We start from the raw sequence: 16,651 nt of genomic DNA, 5'->3' as shown, positions 1-16,651 counted from the left end.
AATACCAATATAATTTTAGTAAACTACACAGATTACACGTTTGTAATATTTTTTATTTATCCTTAAATGCAGTTTTAAAACGAAAATATATGACAACAAACATCATTTCCGTTGTTTATAGTCCTAATGATACAGGTGTATAGGTATGTACTGCAAGTAATAAACATCATACTGTTTGCATTAAACTCTAAGCGGTTATCTGACGACGAAATAGCGGTGGCCAGAAACCGCTTTATGGATTATGTGAAAGTTTAAAGTAAAGTAAAGTTTGTCCCACTATACGCCATGTAGGCGTTTGGGGTGAGAGGAGGTATAGCTTCTCTCTTTCTTGACCTCGGCACTAGATGGGGGTGAGTGGTCAGCATCACGCCCCAGCCGGCTTTACCCCCGGGAAAGGACCCCGGTACCCATTAGATAGGAGGCTGGGTGGGCCCCAGAGCCGGTCTGGACGCAGAGACTAGAGGAAAAATCCTCTGCCCCTGTCGGGGATCGAACCCCGGTCGTCCAGCCCGTAGCTAGTCACTATACTAACTGAGCTATCCCGGCTCATTTATGGATTATGTGATATCTTAATAACCACTGGAAAGAAAGCGACAAGAAACAGCAAGGCAGAAAGATTTTATACAACAGAAAGAAACTAGAGAAATGCACGTAGAATATTAAAATTCTGGTCAGACCACGTGGCAGTACGGTGAAACTGAGAACCTGTCCCGATGTGAGAGAATACATTTACATCCTTAAAGGTTAGCTTGGCGCTTTCCGCTTACTCTTTTGTTTCTCTAAGAGTAAAGATCCAAAATAAACAGACTTCAGTGGGTCGGATACTTATCTGAGTTCCCAAACATCCTTTACCACAACACGCAACTACAATCGAAGATACAAACTTCACCCGGAACCTTTGATGTTGTATCTGATTGTTTCCTTTCGTTGTAGACGCTTCCGTTCAGATTCCTAGTAAAGTCTGTAATAACGTTTCGTTTTGTTACTGAAGAGAATATTCCGCTGTTATTTTCCTTTCCTGTTCTCCGATATCCTCAATAACAGAGCTTGTTATTCAACCTCCCCTCTGTGTTACCTGTATGTTACACGGAAAATAGGCCTACATCAGGCGTGGTCGGTACAGAGTGTATGGAAATGTAGTTAGTTAAGTTAAAGAATATGATTGCCACCAAGACTTCAACAAGTAGGGAAAATTTTTGCTAACATGCGGAACTACGAGGATGAGTCAAATGAAAACCGTAATTTTTTTTTTTAAATTTAATTTATTGAGTGAAAGCGGTACACAACTATATCATTTTTCTACATAGTCTACATTTCGTTCAATACAGGCCCTCCAGCGTTTACGAAGTGTATGGATTCCTCTAGAAAAAAATTCTTGTGGTTGTCTGCGCAACCACTCATGCACCGCCTGCTGTATCTCTTCGTCAGAATGGAACTTCTTTCCTCCCATCGCCTCTTTGAGTGGCCCAAACATGTGGTAATCACTTGGGGCTAGGTCTAGTGAGTATGGCGGATGTGGAAGACACTCAAAGTGCAAGTCTTGGATTTTTGTAACTGTTGCACGGGCAGTATGGGGCCGAGCATTGTCATGTCAAGGACACCTCTAGTCAAAAGTCCACGTCGCTTTGATCTGACTGCAGGTCGAAGATGATTCTTCAAGATTCTTCACTGATCAAAAAACGAGTTACAGAAAGTTGTTCTTCTTTCGTGCACGTAACTAGTGGAGCAGCCATTTTCAAATTGGCACTGTGATGGCGATATGTTTGTCTGCATTATACTACCACCTATAGGATACTCTTTATAGCATTGGTAACATGTCTGCCAACTTTTAGGACAATGGCGCGATATTTCGAATTTTTATCTCAGTTTTACGGTTTTCATTTGACTCACCCTCGTATAAGTGTTATGCTATACATAAATATTTATATTTGCACTGATGGGCTTAAATTTTCTGTTGCAGAAAGTATACTTGCTTTACTTATGAGGTAAATTAAAGCGTAACGGGATATCTTCTATAACATAAAAACATTCTATATTTCTTGCAGTCCGCTAGGTGGAAAGGATCAGAATATGATTGTTGATGTTGTTCTGTGTTGTGACGGTGTCACAATCCAAAATAACAAAATCCATATCTTCATCGCCGTGAGAATCTAAAATCTCACACTCGTTTAAAAAGATCATTTGTGTGGCTATATATCTCCACTCCCCTATACATCTCCACAGCTGGGTGTTTAATAAACACAGGGATCACCTTATTATGCTTGCTAGATAAATGAGCTTTCCTTACACTTCACTGACAACTCCATTCTAAAGACAAAATGGTTGCCTGAGGGCACCCCCTACGTAGAGCACAATGTTGTTAGACGCCGGTTGCAAATGAAGGGTTAGGGGGTGACGCGCAGCTGTGGCTCTCGTCAGAGAGTGAAGGTAAGAGACGCCTTGGCGCTGAATCCAACACTTCCTGCCGCCACGGTTCACGTGCAACGCCTCCTTGTTATACAGTACTGTAGAACACATTTCCATTAACACTGAACGACGTGTACAGAGTCAATGTTCAATGACTTCGAATTATGTTATGCATTCCGGCGTACCCTATTAAAGTCTCTTGTGCCGGTCTTCTTTCAAGCGCTTGGTACGGAAATATTGTTACCACAAGCACGCTTTGCGTTAACCGACTAAAAGCCAGCTACTGGTTTCATTCATAGAGCCTTTGTAAAAGCATCGTAATGAAGTACATTCATGAAGATGGCTGTCATCTGAATTATAGCGCTGTGTAGTCTAAATAAGATTTCTGTCTTCTGGGTTGTTGCGCTGTGTAGTCTGGTCGATGTTAACCAACGTTTCAGAGGTCATACTGCCTCCGTCATCAGGGCGATGAGTATGAAGATTTCTGTCTTCTGGGTTGTTGCGCTGTGTAGTTTGGTAGATGTTTACCAACGTTTCGGAGGTCATACCGCCTCCGTCATCAGGGCGATTCTTTACTTCGCTTCTTGTAATTCTATAAGGTCACATACACATCTATAAACCGTCGAGTAGAAACACAGTTATATACTTATCTCGAAGAATACATGACTTTTTCCATTAAAATGATCAACTGATTAATGCTATTGAAGGAAATAATCGCTGTTCATTCTGAGATTCACACGAAGCCCACAAATACACTCTGTGGACAACAACTAGGCTGTAAAGAGTAAAATACTAATTTATTTTGAGCTCTACAGACTGTACACGAGGTACCGAGTCTCATTTCCCACTCGTGCCGTCGGTAATGCGTTTTAATCGAAAGGAGTCGTCTCCTGCAGACCTGGCTATTATGTTAATTTAGTCCAACTATTACGCGGCGTCCTACGGGATGCGATCTCAGTGATGCCAATTACACGCAAGACGCATTTCTACTAGAATGACCTCCACAGCGCTGCATATCCCTGCGTTCTGGAGTCTGTGAACACGAAAGCTTTCTCAAGCAATCAAAGGATTACTTAACTTATCTGATATTGACGCACGCCTACAATTTACAAGGCTGGAAATTTGCCAGAATCCAGTCTGCAATATAAATAAACGATAGTACAACCATTAAGTATAGCCGAGAGGTATAGTCACAGCCATATTCAAGGTTAAAAGAGAAATTTATCCCCAAAATATTGGTATGAACGGACTGATATTAATGTTCATATAAGCATTAAAAACTCATGTTACAGTTTTACTAAAAATAAACAATATCAGTAGGAGAGGCTGTGTCACTAACACTATAACAGCCAGACAGACAGGCAATTGGATACTTAAGACTTAAGAGTAATACATTCTCTGACTTATATATCTTACTTAACTTCAATTATTTTACTAAATAAGCGATTGACAGGGAAACATTAACTTGTAAAACGATTTCTGTTATGTAATTTCTTAATTCTCGACTTAATATTTCTGAAATCCTCATACTGTTCTTAACGCTGCCTTCATATTAATGTTGTATTCTTCTCCCGGGAGTAAAAATTACATGAAAGAACAGAGAAACATTTTCTTAATATTTAGTGTGTGTGAGAGAGATTAAAATATTTTTCCACTAGTAGCTCATATCATGGCCTATTAGAATGTTAACTAACGTTAAAACAAAACTGAAAAATAAATTAAGGAAAACGCAAAAGTTGAAAAACAGTCAAAGAAACAAGAGAAACAAATGAATAAGAGACGGAAAATAAATGATATGTGGGTTATTTAATGACGCTCACAGGAACTCAAGACTATACATATCGTGGAATGATAATATTGATAAATAATTAATTGGCATGTATGAAGTCTAAGTCAAGTAGCCCGTCACCGTGCCGAGATTTAAATCTGAGACTTTTTAAATAGGTAGCAGGGGTGCAAGCCTTCGGCCGCGACGTCGATGATGGAATGAAGAATTAAGGATAAACGAGAGAGAATAATGCAAAAGGAAGAAGGGAAAACAGACAAAATATAATAAATACGCAAACAAAAACAAAAAAAAATGGATAAATTGAAAACATTAAGAATATGGTACTTTGACTTTCCATAAGTTTATTGAATCACAGAAAAGATAAAACATATCTGCATTAGAGTGCGGTAACCAAAGCAGCTTTGTGCCTTCTCTTCCGTCATCCCAATACGATTCCGAAGCGTGAAAAAGAGAGTTTATACCGGTGTGTACGTAATTCCTGCACATCGCTGAGACCCCCCCCCCCCCCCCCCCCGCCAATTCTGTCAGCTGCGTGCAGGCTGATTTTTAATCACATTCACGTGAAACTTAATCCCCATATCAGAGTCAACTTTTCACAGTGGAATGCGCCACGGGGATATCATTAATACTGTGATCGATCGATGAATCCTCCGCCCTTCACGGTGCGAAATTAAAAATTCGCAGACCTCTTCCGGCATGGGATATGCGCTTCGACGTTCGGACTTCAAAGGAAGATCTGCGGTGTAGCGCATTTTATGTATAGTTATGTAATTTTCTCTAGTATCTTATTAAACTATATTCCAAAGGTTCAAATATTCACAAAAGCATTATTCTCGAAGAGAAGTGAAAGACATTACTTAGAATTATGAACTAATTAACCAATCTTGCAACGTCTGTACTTATAACTTATGGATATTTTGTGTCTGATGTCAATACAACACTGCACTTTATACTGATTTTTACGCCACACAAGGTACGTTCCCGTAAGACAAGGGAGTGATATTGAAAGCCGATAACATCATGACGTACGAATTTCCAAGCTTCCAACGATATTCGAAGTCGCAGTTTGGAGAAACACGAAAAACAATGGCTTCTTGGAGTAGGTATAACTATTTTACGACTATAACCAATAAAGACGTACAAGAACCGACGAGATTCAATGTTCGCATTCCGAGAAATATTCTATTGTAGAGCGGCTCTATATATTCACCAAACCTATCAAGAAATTTACCAGAAGGTCTTCAATTTGTAACGTTAAGGCAGGATTTACATCGAAACAGCTAGCAACAGGCTACAAGGCGATACACGATATGATATCGCCTGTATTCTCACACAAGAACAATAAAATTGCTAGTTTTTTTTAAAATGTCGGCGAATGAAATGATCATTACACATTGTATATTCTATAATTTTCACAAACTTGATATTATGTTATTCTTCAGTAGTCTTATTACTGTGATGCGTTACGCGCACGATGTTCACTGGATAATGCAATAAACCACTCACGTCCACAGTAACAGGCGATATGTGTCGCTCGGCGATAAAGCAGAATCATCGATATCGAAACGCATCGCCTGTCACTAAGCAATAATTTCAATAGCGATATCGCTGTATTTCCAGTGTGGACGCTTCACATTGTAAAGCATGATATTTCCTTAAGATAAATGCATAGCGTATTGCTTGTCGTTCCGGTGTGAATCCTGCATGAGAGTGTACTTTGGTTCGAGCACAGCTGCGTCTTATTCCGCCGTGCAGCCGAGGGAGAGAGAAAACGACATTTAAATAGTCCTTCATCATCGACCTCACGTTTTCTCCAACCGTATATCGCCGCGTAATGCTAGGTATCCATGCATCGTATTCGGGAGGTCTCTGGTTTAAATCTCGGCCTGGAGATCGGATATCCTGAGTTCTGATATCTCATTCGTACGAACGTTAAGACTTAATAAATACGATACGGCAGTGCATCGATGTGACTATTCCGTATTATCTGTTCAATTTAACCTTTGTTTACTTCGTGTATTAAAATGTTCACACGCAAACATTTATCCAGGTTCACACTCTCACACTACGTCAGACACGGCTTATAGTAAAATCATTATTTATTCTTTGGCAGGAGACGAAGTTTTAGCTCGCGGTTTGAATTACACGCAATGGAACGTTAGTTGTAGCCTGACATTTCCACCTTCCCTGGATGTTGCTCAGATGTACAGAGGTTTGCAGAATGTAGATTGTAAATAATGCATTGCGCTACGCTGGCAGTGCATTGTACAAATGTAACGTGCTGTACCTTTGTCTTCTCTCCTGTAATCATGTGAATCAGGGCATCTCAAATGAATGCGACTCTCTACGAGTTGAAAGATGGTTAACGAGTTTCCGCTACCACATCTAAGGCAACCCAGTCACTTATCGAAAAGGGGACTCTCTCTGAAGATACGTAATAAACTAATAACTCAAATCTATCTAGTGCTAAGTTAAAAATTCGTGTAGGTTTACTTCCACGCCCTCTACAAACCGTCGTTTCGCGATGCCCAATCCTGCATCAGTCCTGAAAAATCATCCAACTTCCATCCATATCTTTGATTCGTATTTTACATTTTAACACATTTATCGTTATTCAGTGGCCGTGCCATAGTTCAGGCAGTTAAATGCTGGCATCTGTCCGCGGAGACCCTACTTCAATACCGGGTGACTGAAAAATTTAACGAGATTCGGATACACACTGAGAAGTGTAGTAGTCTCGAGTAACCTGTCGCCCTGATAATGGTGGCAGTGCACACCTCTAAAACGCAGGCCAACTTCTACGATACTACACGGCGCAATGTTCAAGAAAGCTGTTAATCTTTAAAAGATTCGTAGTGGACGAAGTGACACTGAAGTAGCTTCTCTCAGAGTTCTTCGGTTTCCCCTTGCTAATCTTCATCATGAGTTTTCTAACCACACAATACAAACCGCAGAGTTTATATTGACGAATGGCTTGGGGTAATGATTGCGTGGTGAAACGGCACTATCCGGTCATTTGTCTCATAAACGGAAAAAATGCGTAAGAAATTCTGACTATTTCGTTCTCCATAGAAATGTAGCGGTCTCTGGAACACAAAACCTTGAGTTCGGATGTATTATCGTGCTTAAATTCAGACAACACTAATTTCGTAGCACTTGTAATTAAACATGTTCATGCAGCTCCCTGTTTCCAGGATGCTGTAGTGTGTACAAACTTGTTCTCTGACTGTCTTCATCACCCAGCCTGCGCGGGTGTGCTGGGAGCGCATATCGAGACAGAATCTTGTGGTGTAATTAATCCGGATAACTGCGAGACTGCTGTGTTGTTTGCTCTGTGTTCGCAAGTCTTAGCAAGGATTTTCGAATTGTCGAGCATTGAGCCCTAGCCAGGGATTGTTCCTGCACAATAATTCCGCTGTGACTACTGCTTCAGTCTTACTCTGCTCTCAGCTGTAGGTCCGGAATTACGATCAATGCTGGGCCACGACAATTAGTATTCAGCGGTACTTGTTCAGTGTTCCAAAACAAGACGAAACCGTAGCATAATCCACCGTCAATGACTGGAACTGTTGCCAGCGGCTAGATTACATATTGAACATCAATATCAACCCTTTAGAGCTGAAGTTTGTCTAAGCAGTATTTAAGAATTCAGTCCTTACTGCAAAGAAAGCATCACATTTCACTATTGCAAAGATAAATTTGCTAACGCTGTCCTTGTAATCCTGGGGTCTCGGGTTCGATTCCCGGCGGTGCCCGAATTTATAACTTGTGTTGGGCAAGGCCGTGGTCTAGGCAACACGGAGTTTTCCTCCGGGGGCTTCCCCGGTTTCTCCGTGGCATCCCAACAATTACTCCATTCACACACAGAAGAAGGCAATGGCAAACCACTTCTGGATGATCTGCCAAGAACGTATATGAACAGGTCCCAGTCCGAGAAAAGGATGGAAGGATCCTGTTCATATGGACCTGTCGTCAGACAGAACACTAAATAAATAATAAAATACATAATCCACGTTTACACTAAGTCACACGAAGCACACCAATAAACATGCAAACTTACTGATTGTTAAAGCAGGTAGGTACCACTACACATTAAGATGTTTAGAAGGGAAAAAAAGTCTGGTAAATTCCATTTTACCTCTTTCCCCAATTCTCTAGTTTTATTCCTTTTTTTGGTCTGTTTTCCATTCTTCCTTCACCTATTCTTCCTTCTTTGAATTTTCCCATTCTTGAAAGTTCTCCGTTTTCGGAATTCGGGACTGTTGGATCATTTACACATTTCCTACATAAACACTCTTCTATTTCCAAGTCTTCCAATTCATTTGCATTCGATCAGTTTTACTAAACGTTGACAACCTCTCATTATTTTTAGGCCTTTCACAACGCTTAAATCGGTCTCTTCTGCTTTCACTGTTTTTCTATTGCATTTAACATCTGGCCACATATGCACATCTAACATTAATATTAACCTCTGGAGATCGTCTCAATAATATTTAAGAACACATTCCATGAGAAATATATAAATACAAAATGACAATAACTTTTTATATGATCTGTTCACCACACCATGTTTCGAAATATGCTTCATTGCCATTTCCTGGACAACGAATCTCAATTTAAAACTTCACGAATTTAAAAAAAAATATTCCGAGTCTATTTACTAACCGTCATAGTATTGTTCATTTTATTTGACTTTCAAAACCATCCGCTTTGCAGATCCTGTCCACAAATTAGTTGCTCTGTACCTTCGCTGGAGTTTCGTAAAAGAAATAAGCAGCGTGGTAGATTACTTTGCTGTGGAGCGCAGTCGGTGGAAGAATACAAAACAAAGATGAAGCCCTACACGAGCCCCTTATACCACGTGACAAGAGATAAATATTCAGAACTGGGTAAAATAAAGGAGACAGCTAGAGAGAGCTTTAGGATGTTTGCCATCTGCATGAACTGCGAGAAACAAAAACACAGAAAACACTGCGTTACTGGAAAGGGACAGAGTGTTTGAAGAAGCACTGTGCTAAATTAACATAAAATATAGCGGCCAGCCAGTTTGGTATTCAGAAGTAGTTGTTCTCGTAGCTGGCGAATTTGCGTCAAATTATTCTCTGCTCCAACACCATCAAGAGACCAGTTATTCACAGTGGCGAACCAGCCATTCAAACAATAGAATTCAGGATCAGGAAAGGCATATACGTCATGTTTTGGGATTCATTTGGATGTTTCTTTCTGTAGCAGAGGCGCTGAATTATTGTCACAACGCTCAGGATTACGGTTAGAAGTGGAAAGGTCAAATTACACTTCTTTGTATTCACAGGCTGAGTATGTGAATGTGACGTCGTTCAGGAGAATGTTGGAAGACATGATGAAATTTACGGAGAAAAGAATAATGGCGAGAAAAGTGTTAAAGTTCCCACACTTATGTAGTATCCCTTAAAGTGAAATTGTCAAAGCAGATAAACTTAAGTGTTCTGTAACTTGCTTATATTCGCACAATATTCAATATGGACATATTATACCTGGAACAAGGTAAACACTCAAATCGAAGATGTAGAATTTTCTAATTCCCTCCTTTATTTTTGTAGTGTTCTGTCTGCCGACAGGTCCATATGAACATGATCCTTCCATCCTTTTCTCGGATTGGGACCTGTTCATATACGTTCTTGGCAGATGATCCAGAAGTGGTTTGCCATTGCCTTCTACTGTGTGTGAATGGAGTAATTGTTGGGATGCCACGGAGAAACCGGGGAAGCCCCCGGAGGAAAACTCTGTGTTGCCTAGACCACGGCCTTGCCCAACACAAGTTATAAATTCGGGCACCGCCGGGAATCGAACCCGAGACCCCAGGATTACAAGGCCAGCCTTCTAACCGCTAGACCACCGTGGCACAATTCCCTCCTTACATAATTTATTTACGATCAAAATTTTATGGAGATGGTGCACGGCGAATGATCAGTTTCTAGGTCATACTATCGAAACATCATCAATATTTCGTTCAACAACTCTAATAAATGTTCCAAAATAAAAATTACGCGAATTTCTCTGCCATTTTGTTCCATCCCTCCCCTCCCCTCCCACAATAGTGCACAAATGGACGTCCAGTGTTACAGACCAGTTGGCTTGCATTTGTCATTCAAACTTCAGAGGATACCTAAAGAAATGAGATGTTCAAATTTAAATTTACTCAGTCAATAATAGTTGTCTTCATCCATCTAGAGGTCGGACTCACCGTACAGTCTCAGGGTGCCCTCTGCTCGGCCCAGCGAGTTCGTCGACACGCAGTTGTAGGTGCCGATGTCTGAGCGGCCGAAACTACGGATCATCAGCCACATGAACACTTTGTACGTCGAGCGGTTCTCCCGAATGGAATACTTGGGTCTGCAACAAAACACACAGAAACTGCTGACTGAGTGGAAGGCACAAGTACACGGAAGCACACAAACGGATCTACTCAACAGATCTGGTAGACGTCTACCGACGTTTCAGAGGTTTCTGCTTATGACGTCGGCAGTCTTTTATCAGACCACAAGACACAACATCTCAGAAGACAACCATCTTCATTCTCGCCACAGTGAGAACCTAATATGTCACGGATTGAAACATATTTAACACCTGACATGCGAAGATCTGTTTTCTTATGATCAAACCAGATTCCTACACGTGGAACAATGTGAAGTGGACATAGGCCAGTATTTCTTTTTCGAAACAATCTGTTAACTACAGGAAACCAGCCATATTAATTAACAGTCCAATGACATACAAGCACAAGACACGTATGTGAAGATACACTGTAATTTAACAGATTTTTCATGTACATCTAAGGGAGAGAAAATAAATCCTTAAATGTTAATCTAAACACCGAATGAAAAGAGGTGATTTAAAACATTGTGATCAAACTAGCGGTCCTAAGGCCACATCCTGCCAGAGACTACTCGTAACTAAGCCCTCAAAACCGTCTCTTAATGTGTTACTAGCTACTAAAAGCCCATTTGTTTCCATTAATTCAAAAGAGTTGAAAACATCAAAATTCTTATCTCGTCTGCTGATTTACGTAAGAATGCTACACATGCAACTAACTTTGAAACCCTACCTTAAGACACAAGAATCCCAGATAATAATGTCAGACACAAGCTGTTGCAGGAGCAAGTTCAGAATAACACGCAATTATATATTAATTTGTTCACATTCTAATAATATTTATATCTGAACATGTAACATTGCATCATTTATGAATACGCTAAATACTGTTAAAGATTACGAAAACTGGATGTTGATTTTCAGATCTGAGCAGATTGTGGTAATAAATAAAAAAATAGCTGAATTATTTCGTTTAATTTCTTTAATTCAACGTGACTGATCCAATATTTACGAGATAAATACATTTAAAGCTCTTTGTTTCCGTCATCAGCGTTCCGTATGGGCCTTTATAATTACAAAGGCAGGTTTCTGTTTGTCTTTTCGTCTTAAATATTTCCTGAAATTTTATAACTCTGTCCAATGGAATTATTTCTATCGTTGTGTGTTGTAATGCTGATTTCGCTTAGTGATGCCATGCGCACATTATTCATGTAATTCAGCCGTTGCATGCCGAATTCTACACATACATACAGAAGCACAGATGATAAACATGTGAAATTCATGACAGTCCCCGTTTCCTGTTTCAGACAAAAGCAAAAATCATTGTGTGTGTGTATGTGGGAGGGGTGTGTGTGTGTGCATACGTTAGTAGCGACATGCTAATGACGATACGGAATGACACATTTGTGTAATACATTTCTGGTATTCGGAAATATTAATGTACCAGTGGCAGTATAAAATGTAAGTTATTAAATTCAGACTGCCGACAGTATAGACGTTAACAAGTGCTGTCGTCTGTAAATAAATTACGAATGACGTGATATTTAATCAAGAGTCTTCCAGATTTGCCATGGTGATGCATACAGCGAAAATGTATAGACTCAGCAGTCACTTTAATACAGTTTGTAAATATCTGACAGCTTGAATTATTATGTGAAAATATTTTACACATCAAAAGATAAGCAATTTCTATGAAACACAGATATATTTTGTGATTGCCACACTGTACTGCAAGTCTTAGGCTAAGTGTAACTTGGAAAAAAGGACGTAATATAATAATAATATGCCAGCTTTACAGAAGATAAACATGTCCAACGCTGAACGCTTGCTGTGTCCTGAAATTCTGTTAAAAGTCGATGTGTTATTCGGTACTTCCTTGTCGGGATAAGCATTGCCAAATGCTTCGCGAACAGCAGCAAACGATTTCGAGAATTAACACTCGTTCTGATCGTGAATGCACCAAACTCGCACCTGCACAGCATTTGAGCGACTGGAGTGAGCAGCGACCTAGCAACAAGATGATAACGACTCGAGTGTGACAATACAGCCTGCATCTTAACTTTTACATTGAATTACACTAAACGTTTGACAAAATGAATTTAAATAATTTTGAACTGAAGCTGCTGACACACAGTTTTCTTCTAACAGTTAGTATGTCATCCACAGCCTTAACGTAAAAAGACAGTTGACAGCAGACAATGGAAGTGCCCCCCCCCCAAATATTCTTGCATAGCGTTCTACCTTCACGTCTTTATTAGCGGCCTTCACGACACTTAAAATTTCTTCGTGAGCCGAAGTTGTTATAGCACGGAAGGCCAGGATTTAGCAAACAACTTTTCACCAAAGATTCCAAGACAACAAGCGTTTGAGTGAAATATTAGGGCGTGTGATGTCAATAAAAGGGGGCGTCATTCAGACTACGTCAATCGCGATGACACAAGAACAGCGAAGTTTAATTCAAGGTAGAATTCGTACGACTTAGAATGACAGCTGAAGAGTAGAGATTACTGGATGTGATGTACGAAGGCTGAAAGCCAAAACTCTATGTCAACTGCGGTTTAAAGAAATTCTGTAGGGTTGAACACAAGAAAAACAGTGTATGTGTCGGATTCCAATACAAGCTTGTAAAAACAGTATGTGGCGAAACTTGCTAAAATCGGATTTAACGTTAAACTATATTATCCTTTAGCGTTACACAAATCGGAATACAATTTGTAAATCTTTATAATATTACTACTTATATTTAGGGCAGGAGCTCTAGTTTATGTAAGATTTGAGGTTTTCACAGCGGTGAGTATGAAGATTTCTGTCTTCTGGGTTGTTGCGCTGTGTAGTCTGGTCGATGTTAACCAACGTTTCAGAGGTCATACTGCCTCCATCATCAGGGCGATGAGTATGAATATTTCTGTCTTCTGGGTTGTTGCGCTGTGTAGTCTGGTCAATGTTAACCAACGTTTCAGAGGTCATACTGCCTCCGTCAACAGGGCGATGAGTATGAAGATTTCTGTCTTCTGGGTTGTTGTGCTGTGTAGTCTGGTAGATGTTAACCAACGTTTCAGAGGTCATACTACCTCCGTCATTAGGGCGATGAATATGAAGATTTCTGTCTTCTGGGTTGTTGCGCTGTGTAGTCTGGTAGATGTTAACTTTCGTTTCAGAGGTCATACTGCCTCCGTCATCAGGGCGATGATATGAAGATTTCTGTCTTCTGTCTTCTGGGTTGTTGTGCTGTGTAGTCTGGTAGATGTTTACCAACGTTTCAGAGGTCATTCTGCCTCCGTCATCAGGGCGATGAGTATGAAGATTTCTGTCTTCTGGGTTGTTGCGCTGTGTAGTCTGGTCGATGCTAACCAACGTTTCAGAGGTCATACTGCCTCCGTCATCAGGGCGATGAGTATGAAGATTTCTGTCTTCTGGGTTGTTGCGCTGTGTAGTCTGGTCGATGCTAACCAACGTTTCAGAGGTCATACTGCCTCCGTCATCAGGGCGACGAGTATGAAGATTTCTATCTTCTGGGTTGTTGCGCTGTGTAGTCTGGTCGATGCTAACCAACGTTTCAGAGGTCATACTGCCTCCGTCATCAGGGCGATGAGTATGAAGATTTCTGTCTTCTGGGTTGTTGCGCTGTGTAGTCTGGTCGATGTTTACCAACGTTTAAGAGGTCATACTGCCTCCGTCATCAGGGCGATGAGTATGAAGATTTCTGTCTTCTGGGTTGTTGCGCTGTGTAGTCTGGTAGATGTTAACCAACGTTTCAGAGATGACCTCTGAAACGTTGGTTAACATCGACCAGACTACACAGCGCAACAACCCAGAAGAAAGAAACCCTCAGCTCTAGTTCAGTTATAACCCATTTCTCGTGTGGCATTTTCTGAACCCAAATCTCCTACCAAGTGTTCTGAGTTCCCACTCTCGGACAACTACGTGAAGTGAAGTGAAGAAACTACCAGAGAATAAGAGCCCGAAATGAAAACTTAACGAGAATAAAATGACTCATCCCTATAAAACGGATAGTGGATCCTGGTTCTGACATGGCGAAGAAGAGTGACCGTGATTTCCAAATAGCATTACAGCAGAGAGTAACAGAAGCCTCGGGCGTGATTAAGATCCAGGAAAGGTATTACTGTTGAAACCACTTCTCGTAATGGGGCAACACAGTGTCTACCGCTGTTACCGTTGTCGTAGTCGTTACATTACGAACAAAAGCTTCTACTTTATTTTTATCCTTCCGTACTCCTTTTTTTTTGTTCCTCCATTCCAGCATCCAATGAAGGTTTTTTTTCGCTCTCTCATAGTAAGAAAATTCAGACGAGTGTTTTCCGATAATTAGTCAGCCAGTCGAGACACAGAGAGCAAGTGAGCGGAAGAAGGGGTTGTGTGGGGACAATGCATTTACAGCGCTCTAGCGCCTTGTTCATTACGTCCCCTCTACATTCCCTGCCCAGTTCACACTGTCCTTTCCTCACTGAATATTTGAGGGGAATAGTCGTATCTCATCCTTCAATAATTCTTTACAATTTAACATTGTTAGGGCGAATCAGATCAAATTCTCTTTTTTTTCCTGAGTTTACTGATGCAAGCAGAAATATGTAATATTTTTAAATTAACAAACGACAGTAGTCGTCACTAAGTTGCGTGCTTCAAGGTCACAGCAAAATCGAACAACGTTGCAACTCGAACAGCAAATATAGACGAGTGAGGACAGCTCAGAAATCGCAGCAACGCTACAATGATGACTTCAGACCGGAAGAATGAAATCCTTTCGTGGCCTTTCAACGTGCAATTTGGTGACGGCTATTATAACTCCACGAATGAGAGTCCTTAATAAAAAGTCGCTCAGATGGTAAAGAAATTCTCCGGCTAAGCAGAATTTGAGGTTATCAAGGCGGTGAGTCCGAAGATGGCTATCTTCTGGGTTATAGCGCCGAGTAGTGTGATAAAAATTTGCCGACGTATCAGAAGTGCTTCCTGCCTCCATCATCAGGGCTAATTTACACTAGATTAAACGACGCTACAATCCAGAAGCCATCTTCAAATTCGCTGCCGTAAGAACCTGAAATTTCGTGTGGACAAGGCTGTTCCGAAGAATCGCTCGTTTATACTTCCTTCTAGACTGACGTCACACAGGCAGAGCGCGTTCAAATGAACTCAATGAAGTTTGACTAACAGGATGAGAGGCGGGCTCAGCTCCTTTTATCTGTAATTTGCAGCCTTCGAATTACTCCCTCCTACACGATCCTTCTCACTCGCCATTCCCACACACAGGGAACTAGGAATAAATATATAACACGAAACACGGAATACGTAAGGCGGACCTACACATCAAGAAAGAGAACTAAATAAGAATCAATTCAGAAAGAGAGTAATATAAAAGAAAGAAAACTTCTGAATCAGAAGGAATATTTCTTCAGCCTACGGAAATTGAACATATAAATGGTAGACGGAGTTGGTTTATTATTGATAAATTCTCACCACGTTCGACAAATGTGACACATTTATTTCCATCACAAATTGAACTTGTGACTTAGAGGCATGAAAAGTTGTTCATCATCTGAGCTACGAAAATATACGTACATGATGAATCAATACACATGAAAAAAAAACGGAAGAAAGCACGAAATGTGTGCCAAGTTAGAAGGTACCACTCAGATAAGTTATTTCCTTAGAAGTACAATGTGATCGAAAAGTCACGCAACCCATTCCTGACACGTGTTCTATTCGTCAAAAAATAAATTACAATGGAATCAGAAAAGAAATTATAGTAAGCGTTGTGAAATGTCCACTGCGTTCAGCGATGCACGAATTCGCTCCTTTCCTCGTGTTTTATGCAACCCGGCGAAGATTTTCTCCACTAACGGAAACGGTTCATCGGACGAGATATTGTAGATTTGTTTGACACAGGAAAATCTGGAAACGTGTCCTTAATCTCATTCTGGCAAGTGATGCCAAGCAGTGTTCGACAATGGACATTCGTTGCACTTGTGAAAAAGACATCCTTGCACTTCGACTATAGGAAGACGACCGACGGAAAGGCGCGAGCAGGTTACCACATGACGTCACCTGCGTGCGCCCTTACGTAGTCACAGCGATATTATGCGTTTATTA

General features: G+C 40.7%; 1 protein-coding gene across 11 annotated transcripts in view; it reads right to left on the bottom strand.

Moving 5' to 3' along the window:
* Positions 1-16,651, bottom strand: part of LOC110830662 (lachesin) — a 555,442-nt gene that overhangs the window by 48,530 nt on the left and 490,261 nt on the right. For 10 of the 11 annotated variants that reach the window (XM_087340972.1, XM_087340974.1, XM_087340973.1 and 7 more), the window contains one exon: positions 10,419-10,567. In XM_087340972.1, the coding sequence (XP_087197098.1) occupies positions 10,419-10,567 (149 nt within the window). Of the gene's footprint in view, positions 1-10,373; positions 10,568-16,651 lie in introns of all 11 variants that reach the window. The other variant, XM_087340980.1, reaches the window with a different exon arrangement.

This window comes from Zootermopsis nevadensis, unplaced genomic scaffold (genome assembly GCF_977971745.1).
Source record: "Zootermopsis nevadensis isolate Lab colony 2312 unplaced genomic scaffold, Znev_1.0 Znev_ptg000061l, whole genome shotgun sequence".
In the NCBI taxonomy this organism is placed as follows: domain Eukaryota; kingdom Metazoa; phylum Arthropoda; class Insecta; order Blattodea; family Termopsidae; genus Zootermopsis; species Zootermopsis nevadensis.
The sequence above is the reverse complement of the archived record's forward strand: the minus strand, read 5'-3'. Positions and strand labels throughout refer to the sequence as shown.